The following is a 27,247-nucleotide window of genomic DNA, read 5'->3' as shown; positions in this document are numbered from 1 at the left end:
GACACAGCATCCCCTAACCAGCCCTCCATACAATTTCGGAAACCTCATGTGGCCCTCGGGCCAAAAAGTTTGCCCGCCCCTGGTTTACTGTGCAACCTCACTGACTTCAATGGGGCTTAGGACAGCATCTGCTGCTTTTTGCTTTTGCAACAGCCGCCCTCCTGCTGCAGGTGCCGTATGGCTCGGCGAACACCTGGTGGCGCTGCTCACTTTTCCTCCCCAGTCTCACCCTTTGATTCTCGCGAGAACTTAGAGTCCGTAGGGCAGGCGGAAGCAGCGTCCAGTCCTCTTTCCTGGCCGCCATAGTGGAGCCAGCAGCGGGGTAAGGGAGGCGCTGGGGGGAGCCGCTATAATCCCCTGCCATCCTTCCCACGGGGCCTCGATCCCGTGCCCGGGGTGCTAGGGGGAGCTCGGGAGCCGTGCGGCCGACAGTGTAGTGCCTGTATGGGGAGCCTGGCGGGGCAGGAGGGGGCTCCCGGCTGCAGAAGATGCCTGGGGCCTTGGTGAGGGTGGGATTGCGCCCAATAGGGAATGGGAGGGTGGTGGAGGGAAAGCACAGCGAGCAACCCGTGTCCCCATTGCCCCGGGAGCGATCACCTGCTGGGGGCCTGGCCTTTTTCGGGGAGACCTGCTAGCAACCCCCCTGTTGGGGAAATGACTCGAGGCGGGGCGCCGAGATTAAAGGCCCCACGGTATAGTCTATTTCTCCGCGGTGAGACGGTGGGAGGCTGCACATCTCCCGAGGTGTCGGCCCCGGAGAGGGAGATGCTGCCCCTATTTTGGGGTGGAGGCGGCACATAAATAACCCAAGATTCTGCTACCCCTCGCTCCTATGTCATGTCTGGTGGAGTATTTAAAAAATGTGCACGTTGGAGGCTGTTCTGAGTGGTACTCGTAGACCCCAGATTCCCCTCACTTGTATGCCTCAGTTGTGATACTTAGTTTTTGTAACTGATTCTTCCTGATCTCTCCTTTCCTGTATTTTTTCTGCTGATGAGCTTTTATGTTGCGGCCTGCTGTTCCTGCCTCTTGTTTAGTTCCATGCTCTCTCACCTGCCACTGAACTTGGCCAGCACTAAGCCTCAATGTCCAGTATCTGATTTTTAATTGGGTTGTTTCAAAGCCCTGTCTTGTATTCATGTGCAACCCAAGCTCACTGCAAATTGGAACACGGATTTGAACATAGGCAGGTAGAGGGCACATGTTTCTATCACCGAGAGCTTAATATGCCTTTAAAACACTGAGCTGCTATGTGACGTTACTGATATTGTGGGGTGTCACAAACGTCGTGCTAAAATTCCAAGACATACTTGAATTACAGGACTGCTATATTCTCTAAACCTTAATTTTTCTCTTTAATAGAAGCATACAAAATGATGCAAGCCCCCTCAAATATCTAGGTTATGGCCACAATGGAAATAGAACTGTGCTGGTTACAACCACCATGCTTAATTATGGTTATTGCTAGCACAGTTTTCCTGACTGGTGTACACAGTGAGTTTTGGGTCAGAAGTAGTGCTATAGACTGTCAGGGTGATTGTTTATAGTATGGTTTTTCAGGAAGAACTCCCTCACCACATTGGTATGGGAACATGCTATATAACCTTGTTGAAAATCCAGGTTTGTGTTAATGCAAGCTAGAGATTTGTGGATGGAAACTAAAGTGCCTACAGGATTTTGTTGAAATCTAGTTGGAACTGTGTCATATCTAATATATGCAGAATTTCACACCAAGCTTGTTTTTGCTATAAATGCCTCAGAGTTTCAATTTTATGTTTCTTTGTGCAGCCAAAATGAAGTTCAATCCTTTTGTGACCTCGGACCGCAGCAAGAACCGCAAGAGGCACTTCAATGCACCCTCTCACATTCGCAGGAAGATCATGTCTTCCCCCCTTTCCAAGGAGCTAAGGCAGAAATACAATGTCCGCTCTATGCCGATCCGAAAAGATGACGAAGTCCAGGTAGGTGCCATTTTAGTCTTTGTTGTGAAATTTGAGTCTTGTGGACATCTTGTTTTATGTAGAATCTCTGCAGGAGAGATGGGCCAGACAACTTCAAATAGCTGTTAGGGCTTTGGAGTTAATCTCATAGCAGGCTAGGCTATGGTGGGGGAGATCTCAAGGAAAAAAATGTGTGGAAGACAAGTGTTTTGAGAGCCATACTTGGTTACAAGAAAAGGAGTACTTGTGGCACTTTAGAGACTAACCAATTTATTTGAGCATAAGCTTTCGTGAGCTACAGCTCACTTCATCGGATGCATACTGTGGAAAGTATAAAAGATCTTTTTATACACACAAAGCATGAAAAAATGGGTGTTTACCACTACAAAAGGTTTTCTCTCCCCCCCACCCCACTCTCCTGCTGATAATAGCTTATCTAAAGTGATCATTCTCCTTACAATAAGAAAAGGAGTACTTGTGGCACCTTAGAGACTAACCAATTTATTTGAGCTTGAGCTTTTGTGAGCTACAGCAGCTCCCCCGCCACACACAACCCCACTCTCCTGTTGGTAATAGCTTATCTAAAGTGATCACTCTCCTTACAATGTGTATGATAATCAAGGTGGACCGTTTCCAGCACAAATCCAGGGTTTAACAAGAACGTGGTGGGGGGGGGAGACAAGGGGAAATATGCAAGTCATTATGCAAGATAACCTATTTCCCCTTGTTTTTTCCTACCCCCAGATGTTCTTGTTAAACCCTGGATTTGTGCTGGAAATGGCCCACCTTGATTATCATACACATTGTAAGGAGAGTGATCACTTTAGATAAGCTGTTACCAGCAGGAGAGTGGGGTGGGGGGAGAGAAAACCTTTTGTAGTGGTAAACACCCATGTTTTTCATGCTTTGTGTGTATAAAAAGATCTTCTATACTTTCCACAGTATGCATCCAATGAAGTGAGCTGTAGCTCACGAAAGCTCATGCTCAGATAAATTGGTTAGTCTCTAAGGTGCCACAAGTACTCCTTTTCTTTTTGCGAATACAGACTAACACGGCTGTTACTCTGAAACCTGTCATACTTGGTTACAGGCCTCAAACAGGACAGATACAGAAAAAGGAGCCCTTTAATAATTTAAACTTCAAGCAGTTTAGAGTTCACTGAATCTAATTTACTGAAGGAGAAATACGCTTCCTTTCCATAATATTTTATATCTAGCTGAACATTATATTGCTCATACTATGAGCAATATATGAGATCTCACTGTAATGTTGCACACAAGGGGTAAAGGTGGGATTTCAGCCTGTGAAGATCTTACTATTCTTATCTATGTCTGAGACTGAATTTGTGAAATCTGAGAAAGTTAAATGCTCTGGTTTTTTTTGGTCAGGTTGTCCGGGGACATTATAAAGGCCAGCAAATCGGCAAGGTAGTCCAGGTATACAGAAAAAAATACGTCATCTACATTGAACGCGTACAGCGTGAGAAGGCCAACGGCACAACAGTCCATGTTGGAATCCATCCTAGCAAGGTATAATACGTGCATGGGAACTGAAATTCCCCAAAGGAATTTCTGTTAGCTTTGGAAATAGGTGCAGTTTATAGAAGTAGAGTGCTGTCCTAGCACACACAGTAGTTTGAGAAGCCGTAGCACTGGCATAACTATACAGTAAGGGAATGTCCTAGTTGCAGCAGGGAAGTAGGAACCCGAATTTTGGGGTTGTTTCCTGCTGTGAATTGATTGACCATGAAGAAATTATTTGCATCTGAACTGCAGGGTCTTGTGAAAGGCTAAAACATTTTGTAAAATGTCCAAAAAGCTTGGTTATTTAAAAACAAAAGTACTGTTAAACGCACATCCACATTGTAGTAACTGCCATATTGGGGGACACCCCCTGCCCCTCCCAACACACACACCAGTCCTCTGCAGTGGTGAAAATGGGATTGTCATACGTTGTGGATTGATCTGATCCATCCTTCAGCCTTCCCGTATGGCATTTCTGCCACTCTGATGGACGCATTAGAAATATCTAAATACACCTCCATAAATGAAGGAGTTGCTGCCAAGAAAAATATTGCTGGTTGAATCTGGCTTCAGCCTAACATGGTTTAAGGCGGTTTATATTCAGTGAAGATGAAGAAAATGCTTGTTTTGCTGGTCATAGACAGGCATTTAAGAATAATTAGGAAACTAATGAAATAACAGCAAACCTAGCTAGAAACCTAGTTTGAAGCAGATATAACAAGACTTTTGTCTGGCCCACACTGACCAGGCAAGGGTAGTTTTGAATGAACCCAGCTTAGCTCACGAAAGCTCATGCTCAAATAAATTGGTTAGTCTCTAAGGTGCCACAAGTACTCCTTTTCTTTTTGCGAATACAGACTAACACAGCTGTTACTCTGAAACCTCTAACAAACTGTATGTGATAGAGGGGAACAGAATTATATCCAAAGAACACAGTTTTGTGCCCAGAGACTGGGTTTGAGCTAATGGGTTCCACCACAAAACTCTACACAGTGGAAATAAGACCTCATCTCTAATGCATCACATCTACCATTCTATTCTATGTATGTTCTTTTTGCACACTCATCATTTATAGTAGCTGTGTGTCTTCCAGTAGTGCATTAAGCAAAATGACTAACATCTGTCATTCTTTCTCCCCACCCCCCAGGAAGATGTTGATTTGTACTTAAGAGTGGAAAGTAATGAGTTTTCTAATGGTCCTTAGTTCCTTTAGGAGTTAATTCCAGTCTTGGGCCACCCACCAAGAAAGCAGTGTCTCCTAAGGAAGCTCTGTTTCCATAAGGAAATTACCAGCTGCATATATAAAAGAGGAAAAAGGACAGTCTGGTTATGTAGTAAACTTCTCGGGCAGGGGTTCTCAAACTTCATTGCACTGCAACCCCCTTCTGACAACAAAAATTACTACAGGACCCCAAGTGGGGTGATGAAAGCCTGAGTCTGCCTGAGCCTCATCGGGCTTCATCCCCAAGCCTGGGCCCCAGCTGGTCTAATGCCAGCCCTGGCAACCCCTTTTAAATGGGGTCATGACCCACAGTTTGAGAACCGCTGTTCTAGGGGGATAGCAGGAATTCTGCAGTTTTCTGCCTCTCACTGTAGCAGGAGGATTCCTCCTCTTGTCCCATTGATGTTGCATTTATTTCTTCAATGCTGGCAGGAGCAGAATGAATACTGGCTAGATTGTACGGCCCTACTTCAGATCTGTGCGGATGTATTAGAACTAGATCCCAGAGTTGCATTTTTTAAAAGCAAATAGTATCCAAATATTGCTTGATGGGAGATACAGTAGATATCTCATTAACTCACTACTTCACAAATTTAGGGGTTTATGTATCTGTTTTTTCTAGCACTGCTTATTGTTCTTTTAGCACTGCTTAATCCAGTTCTGTTACTTCCTTGCCAGTTGGGAAGGCAGAAAAGTAGTAGGCTGCTGCAAGGGTCTGGAAACTAAGGTGCCCATTGGAAACTCTTGTGTGTATCACTGTCTTATTATGAAATAACTTCAGGAATCTGGAAGCAAATTGAGCTTGGCAAGTAATCACTAATGTACCCATGTGTTAATAAGATTTGATAACTGCCTGGCCAGACTGCAACCTTCTGACAGCAGTCATATGTTTACAGCACAGCACACACAGGTTGGTGGCTCTTGCATTCCAAGAAAGGGGACCAGTAAAATTGTATTTGGAATGTTGTCTGCTGTTTGCATGACAAACTTTTTCCATTAGTATTATTTCCCAGATGCTTTCTATCCACTACGCAAACATGGGACGATTTTAGTGCTATTCTTTAACTTGCTAACAGACTCAGAGCTGAACTTGGTTTGAAAGATATTTAACTGTACAGTGTACAAACAATGCCGTTTGCTGATCTTGGGCTGGTTGTGCTATTTAGTGAATCTCTAAAAGAGAGAACTTTATTCAAGGCTGGAGCATGGGAAATGCAGATTTATAATTACAAGAAAGCCACCTTTAATTGAAATGTTTGAGAATCTACCTATGATATACTGCCCAAGATGGTCCTCTGTTGAATGGTTTATTTGTATAGACCCAGTATAAGTATGAAATTATATTGACCATCAGTTATTGCTACTTTTCTTTAACCTATTTTATTTATAATCTTTGTCTTTAAACTGGTCAACGTATTGTTTATATTTTGAAAATATTCTGTATTGAATAAATGGATTGGCCATGCTAAGTATTTTGTTGCTAAACCAATAGCACAGCCAACAGCAGCAGTGTTTTCCAAAATTATGGGGATATCTCATGTGCCCTGTAAAGAGGGAGTTGTTACTGTGGACACCTTTGCTTAAGTTGCTTATTTTTGGTACTTATGTTAGTGAATGGTGAAGGAAGCTCTCTGAAGGTGTGATCATTACTTGTAATCCATTTCAGTTCTGCAAATATGGTGTCAGTTTAGATGGTGTAATGGCCACTAGCTTCAAATTCTATATATCCCAGCTTGATGCAAGTTGTGAATTTTACATTTGCATATTTGTTTATCAGATAACATTCTTTAAGACTTTGAGGAAAACTCTGGATAGTAGAGCAGATGCAGTGAGGGAACAGCAGGGAAAGGGTTAAAGCATATAGTCTTTTTAGCCATAAGCCACATACTTTGTATAGCATCTGGTTGAACCTCAATCCCTGATTGGGGTCTGCAGGTATAACAATAATACAAGCAATAAACTTAGGTATCTCAGTGATAATTTTGTCCTTTGGCTGGCTGGTTCGCAATAACCTTAGCACCCACAAAACGTCTATCTGTAGCTAAGACAAGTTTAAAAGTAAAATCTATCAGTTCAATTTATCACAGCACACTAGGGCTATCAATTCCCAAGTACCTGAATATATGTCTATTTCAGTCCATTGTTATATGCAGACATGTTGGACCCAGGATATTACCCCACCTACTTCGTCTATTTTAGTCCATGAATACACACAATTCTAGAGCTTGTTCAGTGTGCTGGCCTTTGTGTTCCAGTTTTCCAATTCACATGAAACTCAGATTAATGCCTCTTGTTCCTTTCCGCTAGTTCTCATATGCTGTGTATTAAGAGGACCTGACTGTCAGTGGGGAGGCAGTTCTAAAAGATCTGTGAAGCATTTGTGGGCTGTTTGTTTGTTTGTTTGTTTGTTTTTGTGAGGGACAATAGAAAAAAATTTTAGTTTGCATTATCCTAGAATCCTATATAGTTTTGAAATGTGCAAGAACAGCAATATCTGAGCTACAACTCTAATCAAATTAAATGATAATCCTGGGAATTTAATAATGCCAGTAGGTTTAACTGTGATACTCCCAAGGTGTTAGGATGGTACAGTTCTCTGCCAGAGTTTGTTTTAATATTACAGATTTTTACTATTTCTCCTTTTTCTCTAGGTGGTGATCACTAGGCTAAAACTGGACAAGGATCGCAAAAAGATCTTGGAACGCAAAGCAAAGTCTCGCCAAGTTGGCAAGGAAAAGGGCAAATACAAGGAAGAAACCATTGAAAAGATGCAAGAATAAATGGTCTCCTGTGTGTCACCCATTAAAAGAACTGCTAAAATGAAACCTATTGTTGTGTGTTCTACTTTTGGAAGCGTTGGTACAGTCTGTCTGGATTGGTGTTATTCTTCATACCACTTTCACATGTTAATATTGGATGCTCAGAAAAGCACTTCTACTAATTAAAAGAACACTTCTTATTATCCATTGGATGCTTTAAATTGGTTAAAGCAGATTTAGTATCTTCTCACCATGCATGCACATTGGTTCTTGTATTCCTTTATGTAGTACAAGAGATGTGTATGACATTTTACAAAGCCAGTAAAGACAGACGCTATATCTAAGAGTTTACAATCCAAGAAATCAAGAATAGTAGCAAGAGTTGATGCAGGGGGGAGGCTGTAAGGACAACTGGGGAGAAAGCACATGTGGCTAGAATAAATAGTGCATATATTGGGTTTTTTCTCCTCTCCATCTCTATAAATGAAACTTTAAGACATGTATAAAACCATGAAGGAACGTAAGTTATTTGGTTTGAAGTATCACATACTTGGCAAAATAAGTGGGAGAAATTGGTCATGTTTTTAGTCTACAAAGTGTTGTTTTCAAGGCAGATGAGTGCAGCGCTTGCAACCACAGGCTCTTGCACCAGCGAACTTTTGCCTTCAAAGAAGTAAATAGACTTGTCTGCATATTAGTTTTACACTGGCATATAATGAAGTGGAAGTAAAAGAAGACAGACCAAGGTATTAAAGTACCCTGTTGTGGTAGCTTTATTTTAGTTCTGTGCAGTTACTGAGTTGTGATGTGCCTTTAAATTATTACTGAAGTTTGAGAAGAGGCTTCCCTCATTTTCAGCACTTTGTGAAATTCTACCAGTAGTTGTCTGTTCTAGCTATTTTTGAGAATTTATGTAAGTAAAACATAATTCCATGAGCTTTGACATGAATGTAATAGAAATGACTGAAAGCTGTTGCAGACTGGTGAAAACAGTTCACTTTTACTGGATGGCTAACTGGCATAGCGAATGACTTATCAATCACTGATAAGCTTGGACAAAAAATCCGGCCCCTGCCTTGAAGATTTACCATCTAAAATATGGGAAGCAGTGAGAATCCAGAGGAAAGATTAATTTGGAATGTGTTTAATAATTTGGAGACTGTTGCATAAATTGAGGCTTCATCCTAGTCTCTTTAGGAATGTCTACATTGCAGTATATGCCTGGCCTGTGCAAGTTGACTGGGCTTATGTGGCTGTCTACTGCAGAGATAGATGAGCCTGAGCTCTGGGACCTCCCATCTCACTGTCCTAGAGCCTGGGCTCCAGCCCAACCTGGAACATCTACAAGGCAATTAAACAGCCCCTTAGCCTGAGCCCAAGTCAGCTGGCATGGCCAGTACAGACATACCCTTGTAGACCTATTTCCACACGTACAAACACAGTGCTTAATCTACTTTAGTTTCTGTTCATGTGGGAATGGATCAACTCTATTGACACGGCCATGTTGGATAACTTCTGGGAAGAGTATTTCCACTATTTTAGCAAAACAACTAGTCCACCTCTATCCTTGGATCTTCACAGCATGTTTTGAAACTGTATTACTTGTTCTAATCACTGCTTTAGACCAAAGGGCCGCTTTTCCACTGATATGAGTGTGATAGGATTATCTTCACATTCTCCAAATGTATATATAGTCCTATGTGTGCTGTATAAACAAAGGCCCATCAGTTTTGTTATGGGGTCAGATAAGGCCTTTGCTACAGGAGGTGCTGTACAGAAGTACAGTCTTTGCCCTTACAATCTAAGATTTGAAATGCAGAATCTAAGCTGAAACCACTTCACACGGACAAAGCAATTGGACTTGATGCTCCTGCAGCTGAGCGCACCCTTAGAAGAGTTTCGCTAGCTGTTCCATTTCTTCGGGCTTCTTGTTTTAAACTCAATTCTCGAGGGTACAGCTTGCCCTCCTCTACTCCTCCAGCTCCTGGCACGGTGGGGTCCCCTTTCTTGTTTAAGCCTAGAGTCCATAGGGCCTGCTTCGCACGGCCAGGCAGTGGGAATCTATCTGCTCCCTCTGCCTCCTGTAGCTGTGCAGTGAGGAATGAGCAGCGGGGTTGCGGGCTTGGCGATTGGAGCCAGCCCTGCTCTGTCCTCCAGCGGTGCTGGGGGACTGCCCGCCTTACCCCTCTCGCTGAAAGGTATCAGGAAGTCGCCGGGCGAGGCCTAGCGGCCGCCTGCACCACCCCCAAACTGGACTGGCGCTGTGCTGCAGGAGGCCTGAGCTCCATCCCGCAGGTGGTGGCTGCGGTGCCGTAGGCACCAGCTATTCCCAAGGGCGGTGCCGGGAAACCGGGGTGTCCTGCTGGGGGAGGGGGGGAGAACACAAAGCCAAAAGTGCGCAGGGACGCCCGCCAGGCCGGAAGGCGGGGCCTCGAACTGCCGAACGGCCTGGCTAAGCCAGCCGCGCAGACGTCGCGAGCCCCGTCCCGGGCACGCGCGTGCCTCGCCCTACTTCGGGCCGGGTCGAGCGCGGGTTCCGGGCGAGGGCGGGCTCAAGCCAATGTCACGTGCCGGGCGCTGGTTGGTCGGCGGGGCTGGGGCGGGGCTCCGCGAGCAGCTGTGGTGGGGGCCGACTCCGAGCTGAGGGGGAGCGCGGAGTGGTGCTGTCGCGAGTGTGCCAGAGCGAAGCCCCCAGCCATGGCGTACGGCGGCCTCACTGTGCCCATCATCGTCATGAGCGTTTTCTGGGGGATAGTCGGCGGCATCCTGCCCTGGCTGGTGCCCAAGGGGCCCAACCGTGGGTGAGTGATGGGCCGCCGGGAGAGAAGCGGAGCGGACCCTGGCCCCGACCCCGTCCAGGGCTGGAGAGTGTCGGCCACCCACCCGGCTACCCTCCCTCCGGCGGCGGAGAGCTCCAACGAGGGAGCCGGTCCCGTGGGGAGCTGACCCCGTGTCCCCCCTACCCTGACTGGGCAGGGCAGGGCCGCTCCTTGGGGGGTGGGGGGGCTGTGAGGGGAAGAAGGCTCCTGAGGCAGCGCTGTGAGTCTGGCCTTGCTGTGGTGGCCGCCGTGGCCCCCCGCACCCGGGGAGCGGGTCTGGCTCTTTCTTCCCCTGGGGCCTTTGTCCTCTTCGATTTCAGTTGGAGAACGGGCGTCGGGGCCTTCCCCCTTCAGCTCTCCCCAGGCTGGGTCTCCCGTCCCGTTACCCCGGTAAAGCCTGTAGGGATCCTCTCTCTCTCGGGCACCTGGGCAGGGCATAGTCGGTAAAACCAGCGAAGGGCCCTTGGCAATGAGTGTCTCGACCCTCCTATAATACAGCAGCCGTCCCAGGGGTGGGGGTCCTGCTGCATCTCAGTGGCGCAGACAGAAGTGGTCTTGTGCCACTTGCTCATCGTAGTTCCCTTTTTATTTATTTTTTGTGTCTGATTGAATGTGTCTGACTTGCCCCTCCTGAGCAGAGTCATGTGATGGGGGGCGCGGACTAATGTGCTGCTTTCCTGTGATCGCTGACCATCTGCGGGGACTGAGCCTGAGACCCCATATGCAGCTGCTGTTACAGTGTAGATTTGTTTAGCTTCTTTTAATGACACAGGAACATTTTTCTCTGTACATCCTGCTGACTGGAATGCTCTCCCTGTATTTATCCACCAAATCATAAGATGTGGCTGTTCTGTTCTTATGTACTTGGGAAGGGGCAAGTCCACTCTTAGGATGAAGGGGCACATAAGCACCTATCATCAGGGTTTCTCAGGACAAATTTTTTGGCGGCCTCAGAGTGCGGCCACCAACTCTTGCTGGTAGCTGCTGTCATACCTTTTCTAAAATACTTAATTAGCTTTGGGAAAACCCTATAAATGTGCACAAATACATGTCCAAATCATTGCAATTTATTTATTGCTAGCTAGTAAGTCTGCTGTGCAAAGTGATACTAACAAACATATAAGTTTAACTTTACACAGCAGACTTACTCAGCTCTGGCAAGCCTGGGGACAAATGAAGCCCCAAATGGAGGGTCGCGGGAGGGGTGATGGGGGAGGCAGTGGGGGGCTGAAGCCTGAAGCCCCGCAGCCAGAGCCCAAAGCCCTGCAGCTGGAGGATGGGGCCCAGGGATGGAGCCCGAAGCCTGAGGCTGAAGCCCAGAGGCTGAGCCCCACCACCCCTGGGAAGGTGGGGAACTCACCTGCTGCCTGCTGCTCCAGTGTGTGCCCCAGGTGTCTCCAGAGGGGGGCAGGGTCCAACCCTTGCTGGCAGCCCAAGCAACCAACACCAAGGCAGTGCATCCAGGAGCAACAGGGAGGAGGAGGGGCTGCTACTTTGCCCCCCACACCTCCATCCTATGATCCTGTGGCTGCAAGAATTGAATAATTTATTTGCCCAATTAACACCACCATTGTCTTCTCGTATATAATATATACCATACCATATATATATAATGTATGATATATACCATATAGACCATTCACTGTTTTGCATCTCTAAAATTTCTTGTACAATGTATTTGAAAGATACTGTATACATTATAATTGTATTGTGCTTTAATTTACTTTTTAGAAACACCAGCATTAATGTTAAAGTTACTATTTATGAGCAGATCTATGTATTTTATAGCTTGAAAAGCCAAAGCAAGTTACTTGATCTACCTATTTCCAGTGCTGATTAGGATTTTTATTATCTAGGTTGAACTCTTCTTACAGAACTAAAAACCTACATATAGAGGAATTCCTCTTTTTTATTTTAAAAAAAAAAAGTCATGACACAGAATACCCATCTTCCATTGAGCTACATGGTCAGAACATATGACTCCTTCTTGGAAAACATAATTTTCCCATCTATATGGGATTTTGAAATGTTTGTTCAGCTACGATTTTACCGCTACAGCTTCAGTTGCTTTATTATCATTTTAGTAACACCTGTTCTGACAGTCCCCTCCAATAAGGATCTTCCCATTCTGGGCAACTGTCATATTATCTCCAAGATTTTGTTTGTCCTTTGAAGATCTTTAATTTTACAATAGTTACAGTCAACAGGATTCACTTTAAACAAAATAATTGGCTCTTAATTTCGTGGTTTTCAGTGAGACTTTCTGCAAACAGAGTGTCCAGATGAAGAATTCTATATACTGTGCCTTTGGGTGTTCACATATAAATCTAACAGAAAAGGTGCTTTAGGATTTGGTTCTGATTTACTATATAGAAACAATTGTAACAAAGAAGGAAGTTTATTACATGAGATCTTCTCTTTGGAAGTCTTTTTAGACAAGGCTGTATGGTCTTGTGCTTTGTATTTAAATATTTATACTACAAAAAAAAGAGATGCTTTTATTTGCAAATGGCAAACTAAGTCTGTGCAGAGTCCTAGGTTAGAGAGGCACATCTATCTTCTAATTATACTGTTACATTACAAGAAATTAGATTGTCATGAGAACATTCATATTTTGAGTCACCTTGCATGTGATCAAAGCCAAATGCATTCTTAGGTTTATTTTCTGTGCCTATGACTCTTAATCAGTTGTCTTTTCCTATTTCTTTCTGCAGTGTTATCAACACGATGCTGGTGACCTGTGCTGTTTGCTGTTACCTCTTGTAAGTATAAATAATGCTTCCCTCCTAATAATGGCACAGCTTATAAAATGAAAAAGGCCTCTTCAGTGAATAAATGTTTAGGGGGAAATTTTCAGAGCACCAATGGGATTTAGGAGCACAACTCCCTTTGAAAGTCAGTGGAACTCATGCTCCTAAATATCTTCAGCAATCTTGAAAAAATTCCGGTTAGTGGATAATATATTTAAATGAGTCTGGATGAGTGTTATTCTCTGACTTATACCCAAAGTCTTAGTACTTTTATATTGATTTTATCTTGGCTATTGCTTTCTGCTCTACAGACCTTGAGTTATTCAGCTCAAGCCTCTTGAGGGTTTCTCAGTTCTCGAATAATTTGTATTAATTGTAATAACTGTTTGTGTGTACCTACTATGATAGAGTGGCAGGTCAACTATGCCAAAATCCTTTGAGGTGCCAAGAGCCCTTGACTTCCACTGAAATCAATACTGTGCTCCTTGATTATGCCTTATTTTATGGTATTAATAACAATTCTTTCTTAGCCACCTAATGAGCAGCTTCTGCGCTCCTGTGAACACTTTGCAACCCTTTTTGCTTCCTATATCATCTTTTCTTGTCAATAAATGGATGAGTTATAGGTACAGTCTGCAGTGAAAACCCTTAATTGTGTGAAATGATTTCTTCCTCTTGATAGGGCCTTGTAATTGAGATCAAAATATCTTTCAGGCCATTTCTACACAGCACTTTTTTTTTTTTTTCTACAAGTACAGACAGTAAACTGACATACCTGTTGTGGGTACAACTTGCTAGGTGACTTGTTCATAATTCAATGACCGAACATTGGGAGTGTTCACACATTCTCTAGTTGCAAACCATCACTCATAACATACCATGGTGATGAGCTTAATATAAATAACCTCTTAGAGGGATATATCTCAATTTCTGGGACTTTGAGTGCAGGGATTGGCAGCACAAAGCCATATTTTTAGTGTCTGCATTATTTGTAGTACATGGCATGTTTAAAGTAAGGTCTGTCTTGTTCCATCTTGAGCAGGCTTGGGACACGAGCTTGTGTGGGTTTAGCTTGGTTGAATGCTGTGATATGCAGGTTTTATACAAGCAAGGTCCAGTTTCTGTTTATGGTTAAACAGGCCTGAAGTATTTCACATGTGAAGCCTTATGGAATCTGCCTCCTGACTGACTTTTAAAAACATGCTAGACCAGGACATATCCTATTTTAAAAAAGCCATTTTAAAAAAAAATCTATATTTAAATATGAAAAGATGTCTGTACATAAGCACTGGGAGCCCTGTCCGTCGCACTTGCAGTTTATATAGGAATAACCACCTAGTAACATAGTTATGCTCTCACAAAATATATACTAACCTAACTTGACTTACTGGCTGAACAGCAGAACATACCCTTAGGGCTTTTGATGCATGCCATCAAATAGATAGCTTAATATAAATGTTAAGTTATTTCTTGTGTGGGTATCTGCCTATTTAAGGATGAGTACCTGGACCATGCTGTCTTGTACTTGTGGAAAGCAAGTACTAATTGTGGTAGGGGAAGCTGGGTGTTCTAAGAAATGCCTAAGAGTAGATTTTAATACTTAAATTGGACCAAGACTTGGCTGTCAGAGAACTACTGGATGCAGTGTAATGAGAAGCCTCTACTGATGAATTTTCAGCTGGCATATGTGGGAATTGTATTCCACAAAATGTTAATGAAATCACACACTCATACACTTAACTGCTGTGAATTCATGAAGGTGATTATATAGAAAGTCACTGGAGGCATCTTTATCCAACTTCCTTAGACTCTGTGTGTAAACACGAATATTTGCCAGATTAAATATCCATAATGTGTTCCTTTTATTTCACCATGAAAATTACATTTAGACTATGAGCAGATGAAGTAAATTATGATTTGAAAGAAGAGGAGCATAATATGGCTGTAGCATCTTGATTTTAGATAGATTCAGAGCTCCTAATAGAGGAAGCATACTGCCTCTTTCTAGGGAAATGTGAATGGCTTGTTTATTTGTATTTAGTAGCAGTGCTGTGGTCCCAATAATTTGAATTTTGGAGTGTCACTGAGTCTGCTTCTCAGGTTCGTAGAGATCCAGTGCATTGTGAAGTAATCAGGTAGGCCCTGGCAAGACTGCTATCTACTGTACAAGTGAAACTGAGAAGCAAAATCCTCACTTACACTAGTAACTCTTTGCTGTGTTTGATGGTCTTTCGGGCACAGTGATTCTGCCCATTTAGCTTTGAGGCACTGTGCTTGTCTCTGCTCTCTAGTTTTATTTATTTATTTATTTTAAATCAAACAGAAAGTTTGAGGAGAGTAGGAATTGGGATTCCAGATTTCTGACTTTGGCCCTGTCACTGATTTGCTTTGTGGTCTTGGACAAGCCACTTAAGGCTAGCTTTTTTTTTTAGGTACTGAGTAGAGGCAGTTCCCCTTGAAGTTAATTAAACTTAAGGGTTCTCGGAATCCCTGGAAACTAGATTCTTTACTTTTCTGTGCCTCAGACTCCTTATCTGTAAAATGGAGATATTTACTTCACAGAATGACTGAGGCTTGATTGAATGCTTTGAAATCCTCAAACAAAAGGTGGTTGTGGAAGTATTGAAAGAGGTTAGCAATTGCTGTACCTGGAATAGGGCAGTGATAAAACTGCTCTTCATTAAAACGTCTTGTAATCTGCTCTCGTGTGTTATTGAATGAAGGATAGATTATTTGCATTTATTAAAATTGTCAAACATGTTCCCAGGATTTATTCGCTGACATTCTCAGTTGCACCCTGCAAAAAAGAAAAAGCGGAAGAAGCTAAAGTCTTCATACGTGATGTCTAAGGCTATGCGTACACTACGGACCTTACAGCAGCACAGCTGCACCACTGTAAGGTCTCCTGTGTAGCCACTCTATGCCAGCAGGCGAGAGCATTCCCACTGGCATAATTAAACAACCCCAATGAGCAACGGTGGCCATCTTGGTGAGATCGCGTCTCCCGCTGACCTAGCGCTATCCACACCTGCGCTTTTGTTGGTGAAACTTATTTCGGTCAGTGGAGTGACTAGCAAAAGTTTTGCCAACAAAAGTGCTAGTGTAGACAAAGCCTAAGTGGCTTAGTGAATACACAGTCAATCACATGGAATTTGGATTCTATTTTTACAAATGTGGAGGAGAACTGATGTCTCTTCTGATGCTCCAGGGTGGAATTGCCTTGTGTTGCATATTTATGGATTTTTTTTTTAAATAGTTTCTGGAAATGTTGCACTTACATTCCATTTGTTAATCCTATTGGAGCTTTGGGATTTTAGATGAAAGGTTCTTTGTGTGAAAGTATTTATTATATTGGTATCAGAGTCAAATTTGATGTTAACTGCACTGTCACAAGTGTAGTCCCCTGTACTTAAGATTCTCCTGCAAGGACCTGTCACTCTGCTGAAGTGGCTGTTCCCCGTCATACAGTTTTTACAAAACTTTTATCCAGAAATTCTGGACTAAATAAAATGCAAGTATAAAAATTATTATAATTTCTTTTAACTTTTGATAGCACCAGTCTTAATGAAGTTCAGTTTTGTAACTATTAAATGCCACTTAACTACTTGGCACTAGCCAAATACATCCACATTAAATTGAATTTATTCCAATTTAATCTCAATTAAACAGCAGTCATTCCCATTCGATAAAATAAACTGGCTTCCTCCGTGTGGAGTTGGTAGGGGTCATCCAAATTAAGCTTATTGACTGTGCTGTACAAATTTGGTTGCTTTATGGGAAACTTTACACAATTTACTGTATATCCTTTTGTGCGTGTGCTGTATGCTGTACCTTGCTAAAAGAAGTGTAACCAAAACCTCAGGAGCATGGTGAGACTCAAAGCAGAGTATGTAGTGGTAGTCTGTCTGTCTTTCTTTCTTTCTTTATTTATTTATTTATTTTTTAAACAGAAGAAAATTGTTCCATTTTTGTAATAGTCTTAGCTCATAAAGCTGTACCAGCAAAGCCTGAAATGTCCATTCCAGGTCTTTTTTTCCTATTGTCTTTTCGATAAGAAGTTTTTCTTTCTGTAATTCCTTCCATCAAAGACCCAGGGTGCTCCGCTACATCTATTTTGAGATCAACGAAGCCACCTCTGAGGTAGAAGATATTATCTGTGTAGGAGCACACAGCAGTAGTACCCAGTGGTTCAAAATAGAGAGTTTGGAACACTCCATCAGTTGCATCTGCAGGAGAATTCTGGGTGGGCTGACTGTAATTACCCAAACTGGAATCTAAATAGAAACCAGAACCTGAGCTCTTACTCTGCTATAGAGAGAGACAGATTGTAGTGCTCAGCCCATTAGAATGGAATTAGAATAAAAATTGCTCTGAAGTCTATACAGTAATAAAATGACATGGTTATACTTGATCATGATGGACCATCATTTCTTTGAGTTAGCATGATAATTAACACTGACTGTTGCAGGAGGTAGCATGTGGAATGTAACAGCACTAAAACATTAGATGTTGGATACAGAGGTTTACTTTATTATGCTCTGATAGAGTTTTGTGTAAAGCAGCCCTGTGTAAGATAAATGTGTGTGGAGAAGCTTTCCACAGTTCTGTCTTTCAAAGCACTGAACCCTGTGCTCCCCTACCTTCTACTACTGTGTTCTCAGTGATCAGACCCCCAGCACTGCAGGGAAGTAATGAAGCTAAAGAACAATCTGTAATGGCACTGCGCTTCAGAAGTTCGGTAAACAGCATGGTCCTAACAAATAGCTTTTGAAACCAGTACAGTGTTTGCCTAGAGCCTAATTGTACAGCTGTGGACATGTCAATATTCAGAATGCACTTCCAGCTCATTTATTTCACAGCAGTTCTGGGTCTGATCTCAGTGAACATAGGGAGAGGTCTGGGCATGTATGTTGGTGTCTGGGGTTCCTTTCTCTGCACAGTGTAAAGAGGCAAATTATCCTATTACAGCAATCAACTGTTTCTGTCCTTCCCCCCCCCGCCTGTGTTAGTTCAGGAAGTTAATGACAGTTAGTACAATGCACTCTGGTACCCCTCTAATCTGCCTTTTGTATCTGAAAAATAACTTGTAAGTGGGCTACACATAGAGTTCTGGTGATGGAGGGGAGAATTTCTATCAAATCAATGAACACTTGAGGGATTTGCTTGATATAGTAAAAGGATTAGGCTAAGTTCAACATAATGTGTGTGATGCTGAGCGACCCTTTCCCTGCAGTAGCTAGGGATAACAAAATAAGTATTCTGGCTCTTCAGTTTACAAGGGAGAATGAATTGCTATTTTCCTACTGGTCCTGAGTAGACATTTACCCACTTCATAATATCCATTGTGCATATCAGCATGAGTGACTGGCCTCAGTTGTTGATTTACACTCAGAATACTATTGAATGTGTGAGGAGTGAGGGGTTGTTAGCATACTATGGGCACAGCATTTGCTTGACTTTAGCTAGTGTCCTACTTAATCTTAGTGTTAAAAATAATAATAAACCCCCCTAAAAGCAACACTAAAATTTACAAATATTTATTTTGTCAGTGCCAAGAGGATTGACCTTCCTTTTATCTAACCCTGCATCTTTTGCCTAAGGCTTCTGTAGCCATTTTGAAGCTGATCTGACCTGTACTTCATTTGCTTGTTAAAGCATCCAGGTTTATGTGGAATTTTCCATGACTGCCTAAGCACTTTGATGCATTTTGTGGCAGCTCCCAGTCAAAGCTGCTCTGCTTTTTCTCCTCCTCACAAAGAGTCTACAAAGAGCAGATGGATAGGTCAGTATGTTCACTAAACATGTTTATAGCGTTAGTATTTTACATAGATCTAAATCCATGAAAATAAGGTTTCTTTGTCAATATTACAAATTCAGAAAAAGCCAAAGCAAGTACATCTTATAATACTGAAATATTTATTTCTGTTCAGCTTGCCTGGATATTTTCCACATCCCAGATTCCTCTTGTTCTGCATTCTGGCTGTGGTTTCTGCTGAGTTAGTCTGTCAGCTGCTCTGAGGGAGAGGCTGCTGCTAATCTGGATTTTGTTGTCATTGACATTGTTTCAGTAGCTTTGCACCTCTTTGATCTAGACACCCATTTCTCTGACTTCCGTTCTAAATTTGTTCTATTTTTATTCTTACAAGAATTATATTGGGGGCTGGTGGTTTGAAAGTGTTCAATACATTTCATTAAGACCTTTTATTGGATCGTAATGTTCCTTGTAAAGCCAAGCCTAGTATCTCTGATTTTATGGGGGGGATGTCTCAGACACAGAGATTAAGTGATTTGGCCAATGTTGCATAGTAGGTCAGGAATTTTCCAATTCCTGTTCCTTCGTTTTAACTGCTAGATTGTACTTCCGTCCCTCAATTTAATCTTCGTTGTAATGTTTATTGGTATAAAAGAGGTTCTGCTTCAATTCAAATTTCATGTATATTCTGTATATCTAAACGTTTTGGCACAGTTATGGTTAAAGTAAATGAGACGCATACTCCTTATTTGGAAGGTGATGTGCTTTAGTAACTCTCCGTGCCTTGTACTGCCATTCAGAGAGGCCTTGAGTAGCTCTGGAGGCAGTGTTGTTGGAACATGGGCCCAGAGGATGGGAATGTGTCCCAGAGCGCTTCACCTTTCAAGAAGAAGCAGCAACTAATTAAAAAGATACTATTAAATCCAACTGACAGTGTCACTTTAAATTGAACAAGATAGTTCTCAGTCCAAACATGCTAGTCTTCTGAGGTGTAATACAGTGCTAGAGCTCTTTCATCTGTGTCAGACTTTTAGGAGTTTAGCCTTAGCAGCATTTTGACTTGGTGTTAGACCTTTTGCGATGTTGTCTTACCTTCTCCTGATACCCTTTATGCTTTGGCCAAGTCATCCATACTCTTATGTGTTTTTTTTTTTCTTACCCCCCCTTTCAGTTGGCTGATTGCGATCCTGGCCCAGCTCAACCCTCTCTTTGGTCCACAGTTAAGCAATGAAACAATCTGGTATCTTCATCATCAATGGCCTTAAGGATGTCTGTCCTCTATGCTGCCTTTTTTGTGGACGAGGTAAATATGGTTGGAGACCTTCTCCAGTTATGTCTTTGGGTTTGCTAAATGCTCAGTGAAAACTTACACAATAGCATGGATAATGGGTGGGCAGTTTCACAAGAGGAAGCATCTTTTCGCAGTCTGTAACAATGAAGGATTTGAGTTTGGGACTGGGTGCTTTAATCTCATTTGGAGACTGAGATGTTAGAACTAGGATGCTTGATTTCTGAAAAGATGGGGAGGGGAGTGCCACACCATGTGACAGCAGGTGGTGTTGAGGGAACCATCTGTTCCTCCTTCTAGCAACAAAATGAGAGCCCTGAAAATGGGTATGGGAAGGGGGGGATATCTTTTTTCTTTAACACCTATCATAAGTTGGTTTTCTTATTTAACAATCATCAAGTGCTTACACTATTATGGTTGAGGCGACCTGGCTATCTTTCTGCAGACCAGGTAGTCCTCCCACCTTAACTGTCCAGAGTAACATTATTATCATTTGTATTATTGTTGTGCCTAGGAGCCCCAGTCATGGACCAGGACCCCATTGTGTTAGGCCCTATACAAACACTGAACAAAAAGACGGTTCCTGCCCCAAAAATCTTACAATCTGAGGGCTGGTGTACACTACCCATTTAGGTCAACATAAGGCAGCTTACATCTGCCTAATTATGTCAGTGTCTACACTACAGCCTTGCTCCCACTGATGCAAGAGCCATACTACACTGACATAATAACTCTACCTCCATGAGAGGCATAGGACTTATGTCAGTATAGTTAGGACAACGCAATGTCTGGATAGACGCTGCGTTACTTAAGTCGGCTGTTGATTGTCTTGTCAATTTTACGGCAGGAGCCATGAAATTGACGACAAAGCAGGGCAGCTATAGCCCAGGGTCCCTCCTCCCACTTCCAGCGGGCAAGGGGGAGGTGAGAAGCCCTGGGCAGTTCTCTCCTGTTCAGCCCCTCCCCTTGCCCTCCACCCTGGGTGGCCTGCCAGGAGCCTGTGGAGCAACTGGGCTCCTGACAGGGAGCTGCCAGCAGAGCTGAGGCGCCGGGCTCTCTGCTCCCCACACTGCCCCCTTAGGTCGTTGCAAGCCTTCCTGGTGAGGACGTGCACCACTGACCCAAGGAGGGTAGTGTGGACATACAGCCACCACCGTATGCGGTGATGCAGGTCGACCTAATATAAGTCCACTTAAATTTCTAGTGTAGATGTACCCTAAGTATGAGATGAGACAGTATTTGTCAGCATGACAGGCAGTGGTCTCAGCACGCCAGCAGCCTGACCATTGTCAGGTTTTTTGTATTGTGGCAAAGGGGAGTTTTAAGGAGAGTAGTGAGGTAGTTTTGCAGATGTGTATAGAGAGCTTCCCCCCAAGCAGGTGGGGCAGCATGGGAGGAAGCACAAAGGTGCTTATTTGAAAATGTAACAGTTGCGTGAGAGAGGCTGGTATCATAGGCCGATTAGAGGCAAGAATCAACAGCAAATGAGAGATGATGGGTAGAGTGAGAATAGATGGTGAAAGTCCTTGAAAATAAAGATGAGCAGTTTGTTTGATGCAGTACAACTCTCCTCTCTAGGAAGTCGGTGCAAATGACCAGAATGATTCTAGGTCGCTCATGACAGTGTGGGAGCACTACCCCATAAACTTGCAAACCAACGTGGTATTTTTAGTGCTGGCCAACAAGATAAATAAACCTCGTGGGCACTAGCTGAGCAGTGCTATGGGAATACCTCTTGAAGCTTCTGCTGGACACATCAGAAACCATCACCAGGACTGAATGGTTTTTGGAGGCACAATTAATCCAGGCATCCTCTTTGAAGGGCTGGATTTGGGAGCAGGAGATGTAAATGGTGACTTGCTGTGCAAACAAGAACAGTGGGGACCAATTCCATGACTTTGTTTTTTATGCTGATCAAACTGAATTAATAATTCAAAGCACTGTGTTCTACTGCCTTTGTCTTGCAGCTTTAATCCCCCCTCACTACTATAATTTTCTGTTCTTTTGAAAGAGTTGAACAGCAGTATATGGATGATAGCTGACATTGCCACTCAATTGGATGTTGGTTGTAAAGCTTGTTGAGTACCAACCCTTAAGCAAAACTCTAGTGTTTCCAAATCAGGCCGAGCCTGACAAGTATCAGACTGTGGTGTATGTAAGTCTCTGTTTGCTAGTTTTTCAGTAGAAGCCAAAGGTAGGCTGGGATCTGCTGCAGATAGAAAGCTCTAACAGTGTACAGTGGCCAAGCTGGATTTGTTTTGTGTGATTGTGCTGGGTCTTGTTTCTGCTGAGTAATGACCTTGACCACAGGCAGAAAGGCTGGCATATTCCCAGAAGGTCAGGGGATTGGAATTGGAATATAATCACCTGCACAGAGTGGACACTTGGAACTAGAGGGTGGGACTTGCTTTTAATTAATAATGAACCGTCTGCTCCATGGTCTGTGCTGCCACTAGCAGCTGGAACAAGCTGGAGTGAGAGATGGAATCTAGACTTGGCTATCCGGAAAATATCTATTGGAAGATGTTTCCCTTTTAGTGGAGTAGCATCCCAAAGCATTATAAATAAATTGGTACTGAGGAAAAGAAGGGGGATTAATATCTGATAGAACAGGGGTGGCAAAATACAGCCTGCGGGCTGGATCCGGCCCGTCTAACATTTCTGTCTGGCCTCCTCTGCCCCCTTGTGATCTCCAAGTCCGGGCCACTAAAAGTCTTGTGGCGCAGTGGGGTGCTCAGGTAGGTTGCCTGCCTGCCGTGGCCCCACACCGCTCCCGGAAGCGGCCGGCTGCTGCTGGCACGTCACTGCGCACCCCTGACAGGGGAGAGGCGGCTCTGTGTGCTGCCCTCCACCCCCAGCACCATCCTCACAGCTCCCATTGGCCGTAAACCGGCCAATGGGAGCCACAGGGGTGGTGCTTGTAGGCGTGGGCAGCGCACAGAGACCTGCTGCCCCCTTCCCCCTCAAGGGGTGCCCAGAGATGTGCCAGCAGCAGCCGGCCGCAGCCACTTCCAGGAGTGGCATGGGGCCATGGCATGCAGGCAGCCTGCTTGAGCCCTGCTGCGCCGCCAGCTGGGAGTTGCCTGTGGTAAGTGCCTTCCAACCAGAGCCTACACCTCGCACCCCTGCCCCAAGTCAGAATCCCCTCCTGCACCCAAACTCCCTCCCAGACCCTGCACCCAATCCCCTGCCTCAGCCCGGAGCTCCCTCCTGCACCATACTCCCTCCCAGAGCCCACACTCCTCACCCTCTCCTGCACCCCAACACTCTGCTCCAGCCCAGAGCTCCCTCCTGCACCCAAATTCCCTCCCAGACCCCACATTAATATAGTAGAAATGTGCAGCCTGTGATGACTTACCAAAATTCGTGGAGTGGCCTCCCTGCGAAAATTATTGCTCACCCCTGTGATAGGATGACCAGAAAGTCCCTCATCTGAAGGAAAGGTGGGAGAGTGAGTTGGAATCCAGTCAAATGATTGTCAGAGAATCCAAATTACTGACTGAGTGCCTTTCTGCTTGACTGCTTGTGATAAGTAGCTATAAAGCAACTTGTGTGGGTTTTTAACCTTCAGTTTGCATGGTGTGTCTGAGTTACACATGTGTGTTCTGGCCTGTGTGAACAGAAGAAACATGTAATAACCATGCTGGGTATTGATCAAGATTACAACATGGTTTTCTAAGCATCTTTTACTGTCCAGAGGTAAGAAACTTTCTAACATGCTTGGCCAACCACAAGCATGTTGACAGGGCTGCAGGCTGGAGCAGACTAGCTAAGAGCTCCAACCTTGATTAGGCTATTGAAGAGTACCAATCTCTTGCTTGTCCCTTCTGCCATCAGTGTACCGATGGAGCCACACAACCTTCAGTGGGCTTCTGCTTGGCAAGTTCTGGAGCAAGATTGCAACTGAAAGAGATCTTGGATGTGCATCCCTGGCGTTACTTTGGAGATTCTGTGCACACACTACTAAATTCCAGGGCACCCGCCAGAAATCCCATCAGGCCCACTTATAAAACTGCACAACTTCCCAGGTGGTAGCTTCTAATATGACCGAATTAAACATGATAAATGTACTAACACCACAGATTATGCTGATTTGGGGATAGATCTCTTCAGAAAGAACTTTCAAACACCCAAGCAGATGAATTCTGTCCATACTCTGTAGTTATTTGGCCACAACTGTTCCTTTACAGCATAGCATCTTCCTAGAAAGCAAACAGCCATGGTTAATTCACTGAGCAGCTCTTCAGCTAGTAAATTGCCTCGATGAAAAAGAGTGACTGACTTGCCTTTTGCTTTGCAGGTAAAGAACATATTTCCTCTAGATGTAAAAGCTACATTGATCCAAAGATGCCCTTGACATAGCTGATTGGATACCAAACCTGCTTAATGCCTTAATGTTTGTATTGTGCTTAAAATGGCTTGTTCAAAGCCCTATATTTTTCTCCTGGTTTCCTTTTATGCTGTTTAACGATGTGCCTAATACATAAGATTTATACCTCCTTTTCTGTGTTATAAACTTCTTGTTTCGATTACACTTGAAATTTAAGTTCTAATTTTTTTTTCTGGGATATGTGAGTTTGAGGGCAGCCCTCTTCCTTGTCCTATGTGTTGCTCATTCTCCATGAGCTTTATGAAACTTCCATACACTAGGCTGCAAAAAATAAAGTGTCCAATAAAACTGGTGGCTGGGAGATGCTGCCACATGTTTGGCATTTATTTTTACAATGGATTGTATTCTCAAAAAGTTTATTCCCATGTACACAGAAATTTAAGATTAAAATGAATCTGCTGCTTTATGTGAAACATTCTTGGGAAGCATCTAATGGTTGTATAGTTATTTTGGTTTTGGGTAGATTTCTGTAATGTTAATTTTGCTTAGTTAGTCAAAGAGTTCAACTTTAGAAACTTTCAGAGCTTTCAATATGCCTGTATCTAACATTGCCTGTTATTTCACTACACCATCTGAATGTAAGCGTTCTTATCCAGCTGACTCCAACTCTCCAGCTGGTGGTCTATACTGAGGGAAATTACTTGGTTGCTTTCTCTCTCAATTCTTTCTTGTAGTGTTTCAAGCTGTTCAACTTCAGTATGTATATTTTCCATGATATATATAGTAAAGGCCTATGACAAAATAGAGCTTGGTGCTTTGGGCTAAAGCCCCATCAAGAAAATCACTGTTAGAATAATAAACTGCCTTAAGTTATGCTACAGCAACCAACCCTACCTAATGCTAAACACTGCAATCAGGAAAAAAAAACCACTAGATATAGATAGATATATGCATGTGCCTTAGAAATAGACATTCTCTGAAAGACCCTTCAGTATAAATGAGTTCCAGAGCCGAGAATCCCTCACAGAAAGCCCTATTACCTGATGCCGGGAATTTGATCTTGGAGATAAGATGGCCAGTTTCAGTGAGGCATAAGTGGAGATACTGTTACTTGGCTAACCTGATCCAGGACTTTTGTGGTATTGATGGTATCAAACCCTTTGGATTGACCCAGTACACAGCAGAAAGCACAAGGACTACATTTTGTACTAGCTGATGCTTCCACGTAGTCCTCAAAGGTGTTCTAATTCTAAACAGAGATCATGCTAATCCTAGGTCAAATGTGAAAAAAGACAACTGGTGAAAGCCATATATATCAGCTGGGCCTCCATGAGGAGAGATTGGAAACCACTGAGGTGCAGGAAATGGGGAACAAACCTCTTCTATGCAGGGTATAATCAAAATCCCAGTTCATGCCTACATGAGTTTGACACACTTACCCTCCTTCCTATTTAAAACATGTCCAGGATTTTGTGACCAGTGCAGTTAACCACATCTATACAGAGCTGGAGGGGCATCTCTATTATACACAAGCCCCAGATACAGTCTGTTATGAAGATATTCACCACTTTGTGTTACAAAAAACACAGAGAGGTGTTAGCATGAATGTATTATAGCCTGAGCAACAAATGATGAGCCATGCTGGGGAACAGGATATAATTCAGCGCTTTTACAAAATTAACTACTTGGAGGTATCAGAATGAGGAAAGTGGTGGATTGGTGAAGTGGGAATCCATGGCAATAGTCACAAAGCAGACTTTTGTGTAGGTAAATAATATTCCTATTAATTTATTTCCCAAAAGAGGAGTATACAAGTTGGTTAACTCCATGCAAATTTTTATTAAGTCTCTTCTTAGTTGCAGGGAGAATCTCGTTTTAAAACCAGCAAAAAACCAGAATTTTCCAACGTGTGCATCCCATGAAGTGGGTTTTAGCCCACAAAAGCTTATGCTCAGATTTGTTAGTCTCTAAGGTGCCACAAGTACTCCTCGTTCTTTTTGCTGATACAGACTAACACAGCTACCACTCTGAAACCTGTCACCATTTTAAAACCAGGCAACTCCGTTTTCTTGTATCCATAGACTCCTCTCCCCACTTTGCCATGAGGTAGAGGGGTGCTGTGCCCAACTTGGATAGAGACAATGTTAAAAGCTTGACACCTGTGGTGGTTGCTAAGCACTAATACTTAGGGCTGTCTAAAGCTATTGACTTTGGCTTCCTGCAGACATGCAAAAAGCCATCCAGGACTGTGTTAACTCATTGCACCCATTTAGCAGACAGCATGATAGTAATCAAAGAGAGGTCCGCATAATACTCATTTAAAAAAAAAATGCAGGTACCTCCATTAACTATCTGACAGCTGTCTCAGAGAGGAAGTGTTAGCTCACTGTGCTGATGCATAAAATAGAGGGAAATTCCTCAATCTGGTATGTATTTTCTTCAGCTGAATTTCTGAGGCTCACTCAACTGGACTCTGGAGATACTTCTCTGCTTCAAAGTCATCACAGGTGAAACCCATTCCATGAACTTTATTCTTTTTATCTCATACTTTGTACATTGACAGGTAGCTTGAAGCCCAAAATGTAAATTATGTAAAAGATTTACAAAACTGCCTCTTAACACCATTGTTTTTTTCCTGCCATTTAATACAACGTTAAGTATAAAACTAGACCGGCTAACCTTGCTGATTATTTTCAAGTTGTTTTTAAATTTGGTGTCTCTTCAAGATTTCCAAGTACTGTTTTCTCTCTGAACAAACCTGATTTTTTTATTTTGATGCTGTTGTTTCTGTTGATCTTGTCTTGCTAACAGTTATTTTTACAATAATATTTGAAATTAATAAAAAATTTTTAAAAATGTAAAC

At 43.2% G+C, this 27,247-nt stretch overlaps 2 protein-coding genes across 2 annotated transcripts; both read left to right on the top strand.

Moving 5' to 3' along the window:
* Positions 1-213: 213 nt before the first annotated feature.
* RPL26L1 (ribosomal protein L26 like 1) lies at positions 214-7,511 on the top strand. Its single transcript, XM_084637015.1, has 4 exons — positions 214-322; positions 1,789-1,961; positions 3,330-3,470; positions 7,338-7,511. Exons 2-4 carry the CDS (start codon positions 1,794-1,796, stop codon positions 7,464-7,466), a joined length of 438 nt encoding a protein of 145 aa, XP_084493141.1. The 5' UTR covers positions 214-322; positions 1,789-1,793; the 3' UTR covers positions 7,467-7,511.
* Positions 7,512-10,055: 2,544 nt separating this feature from the next.
* ATP6V0E1 (ATPase H+ transporting V0 subunit e1) lies at positions 10,056-24,877 on the top strand. Its single transcript, XM_084636217.1, has 4 exons — positions 10,056-10,246; positions 12,979-13,026; positions 19,938-20,069; positions 24,355-24,877. The coding sequence occupies exons 1-3, from the start codon at positions 10,143-10,145 to the stop codon at positions 20,029-20,031; spliced, it is 246 nt and encodes an 81-aa protein (XP_084492343.1). The 5' UTR covers positions 10,056-10,142; the 3' UTR covers positions 20,032-20,069; positions 24,355-24,877.
* Positions 24,878-27,247: the final 2,370 nt, after the last annotated feature.

The sequence above is a fragment of the Lepidochelys olivacea genome, assembly GCF_965140295.1.
Source record: "Lepidochelys olivacea isolate rLepOli2 genome assembly, chromosome: 8".
NCBI classification, from domain to species: domain Eukaryota; kingdom Metazoa; phylum Chordata; order Testudines; family Cheloniidae; genus Lepidochelys; species Lepidochelys olivacea.
This window is presented reverse-complemented; position numbering and strand designations above follow the sequence as displayed.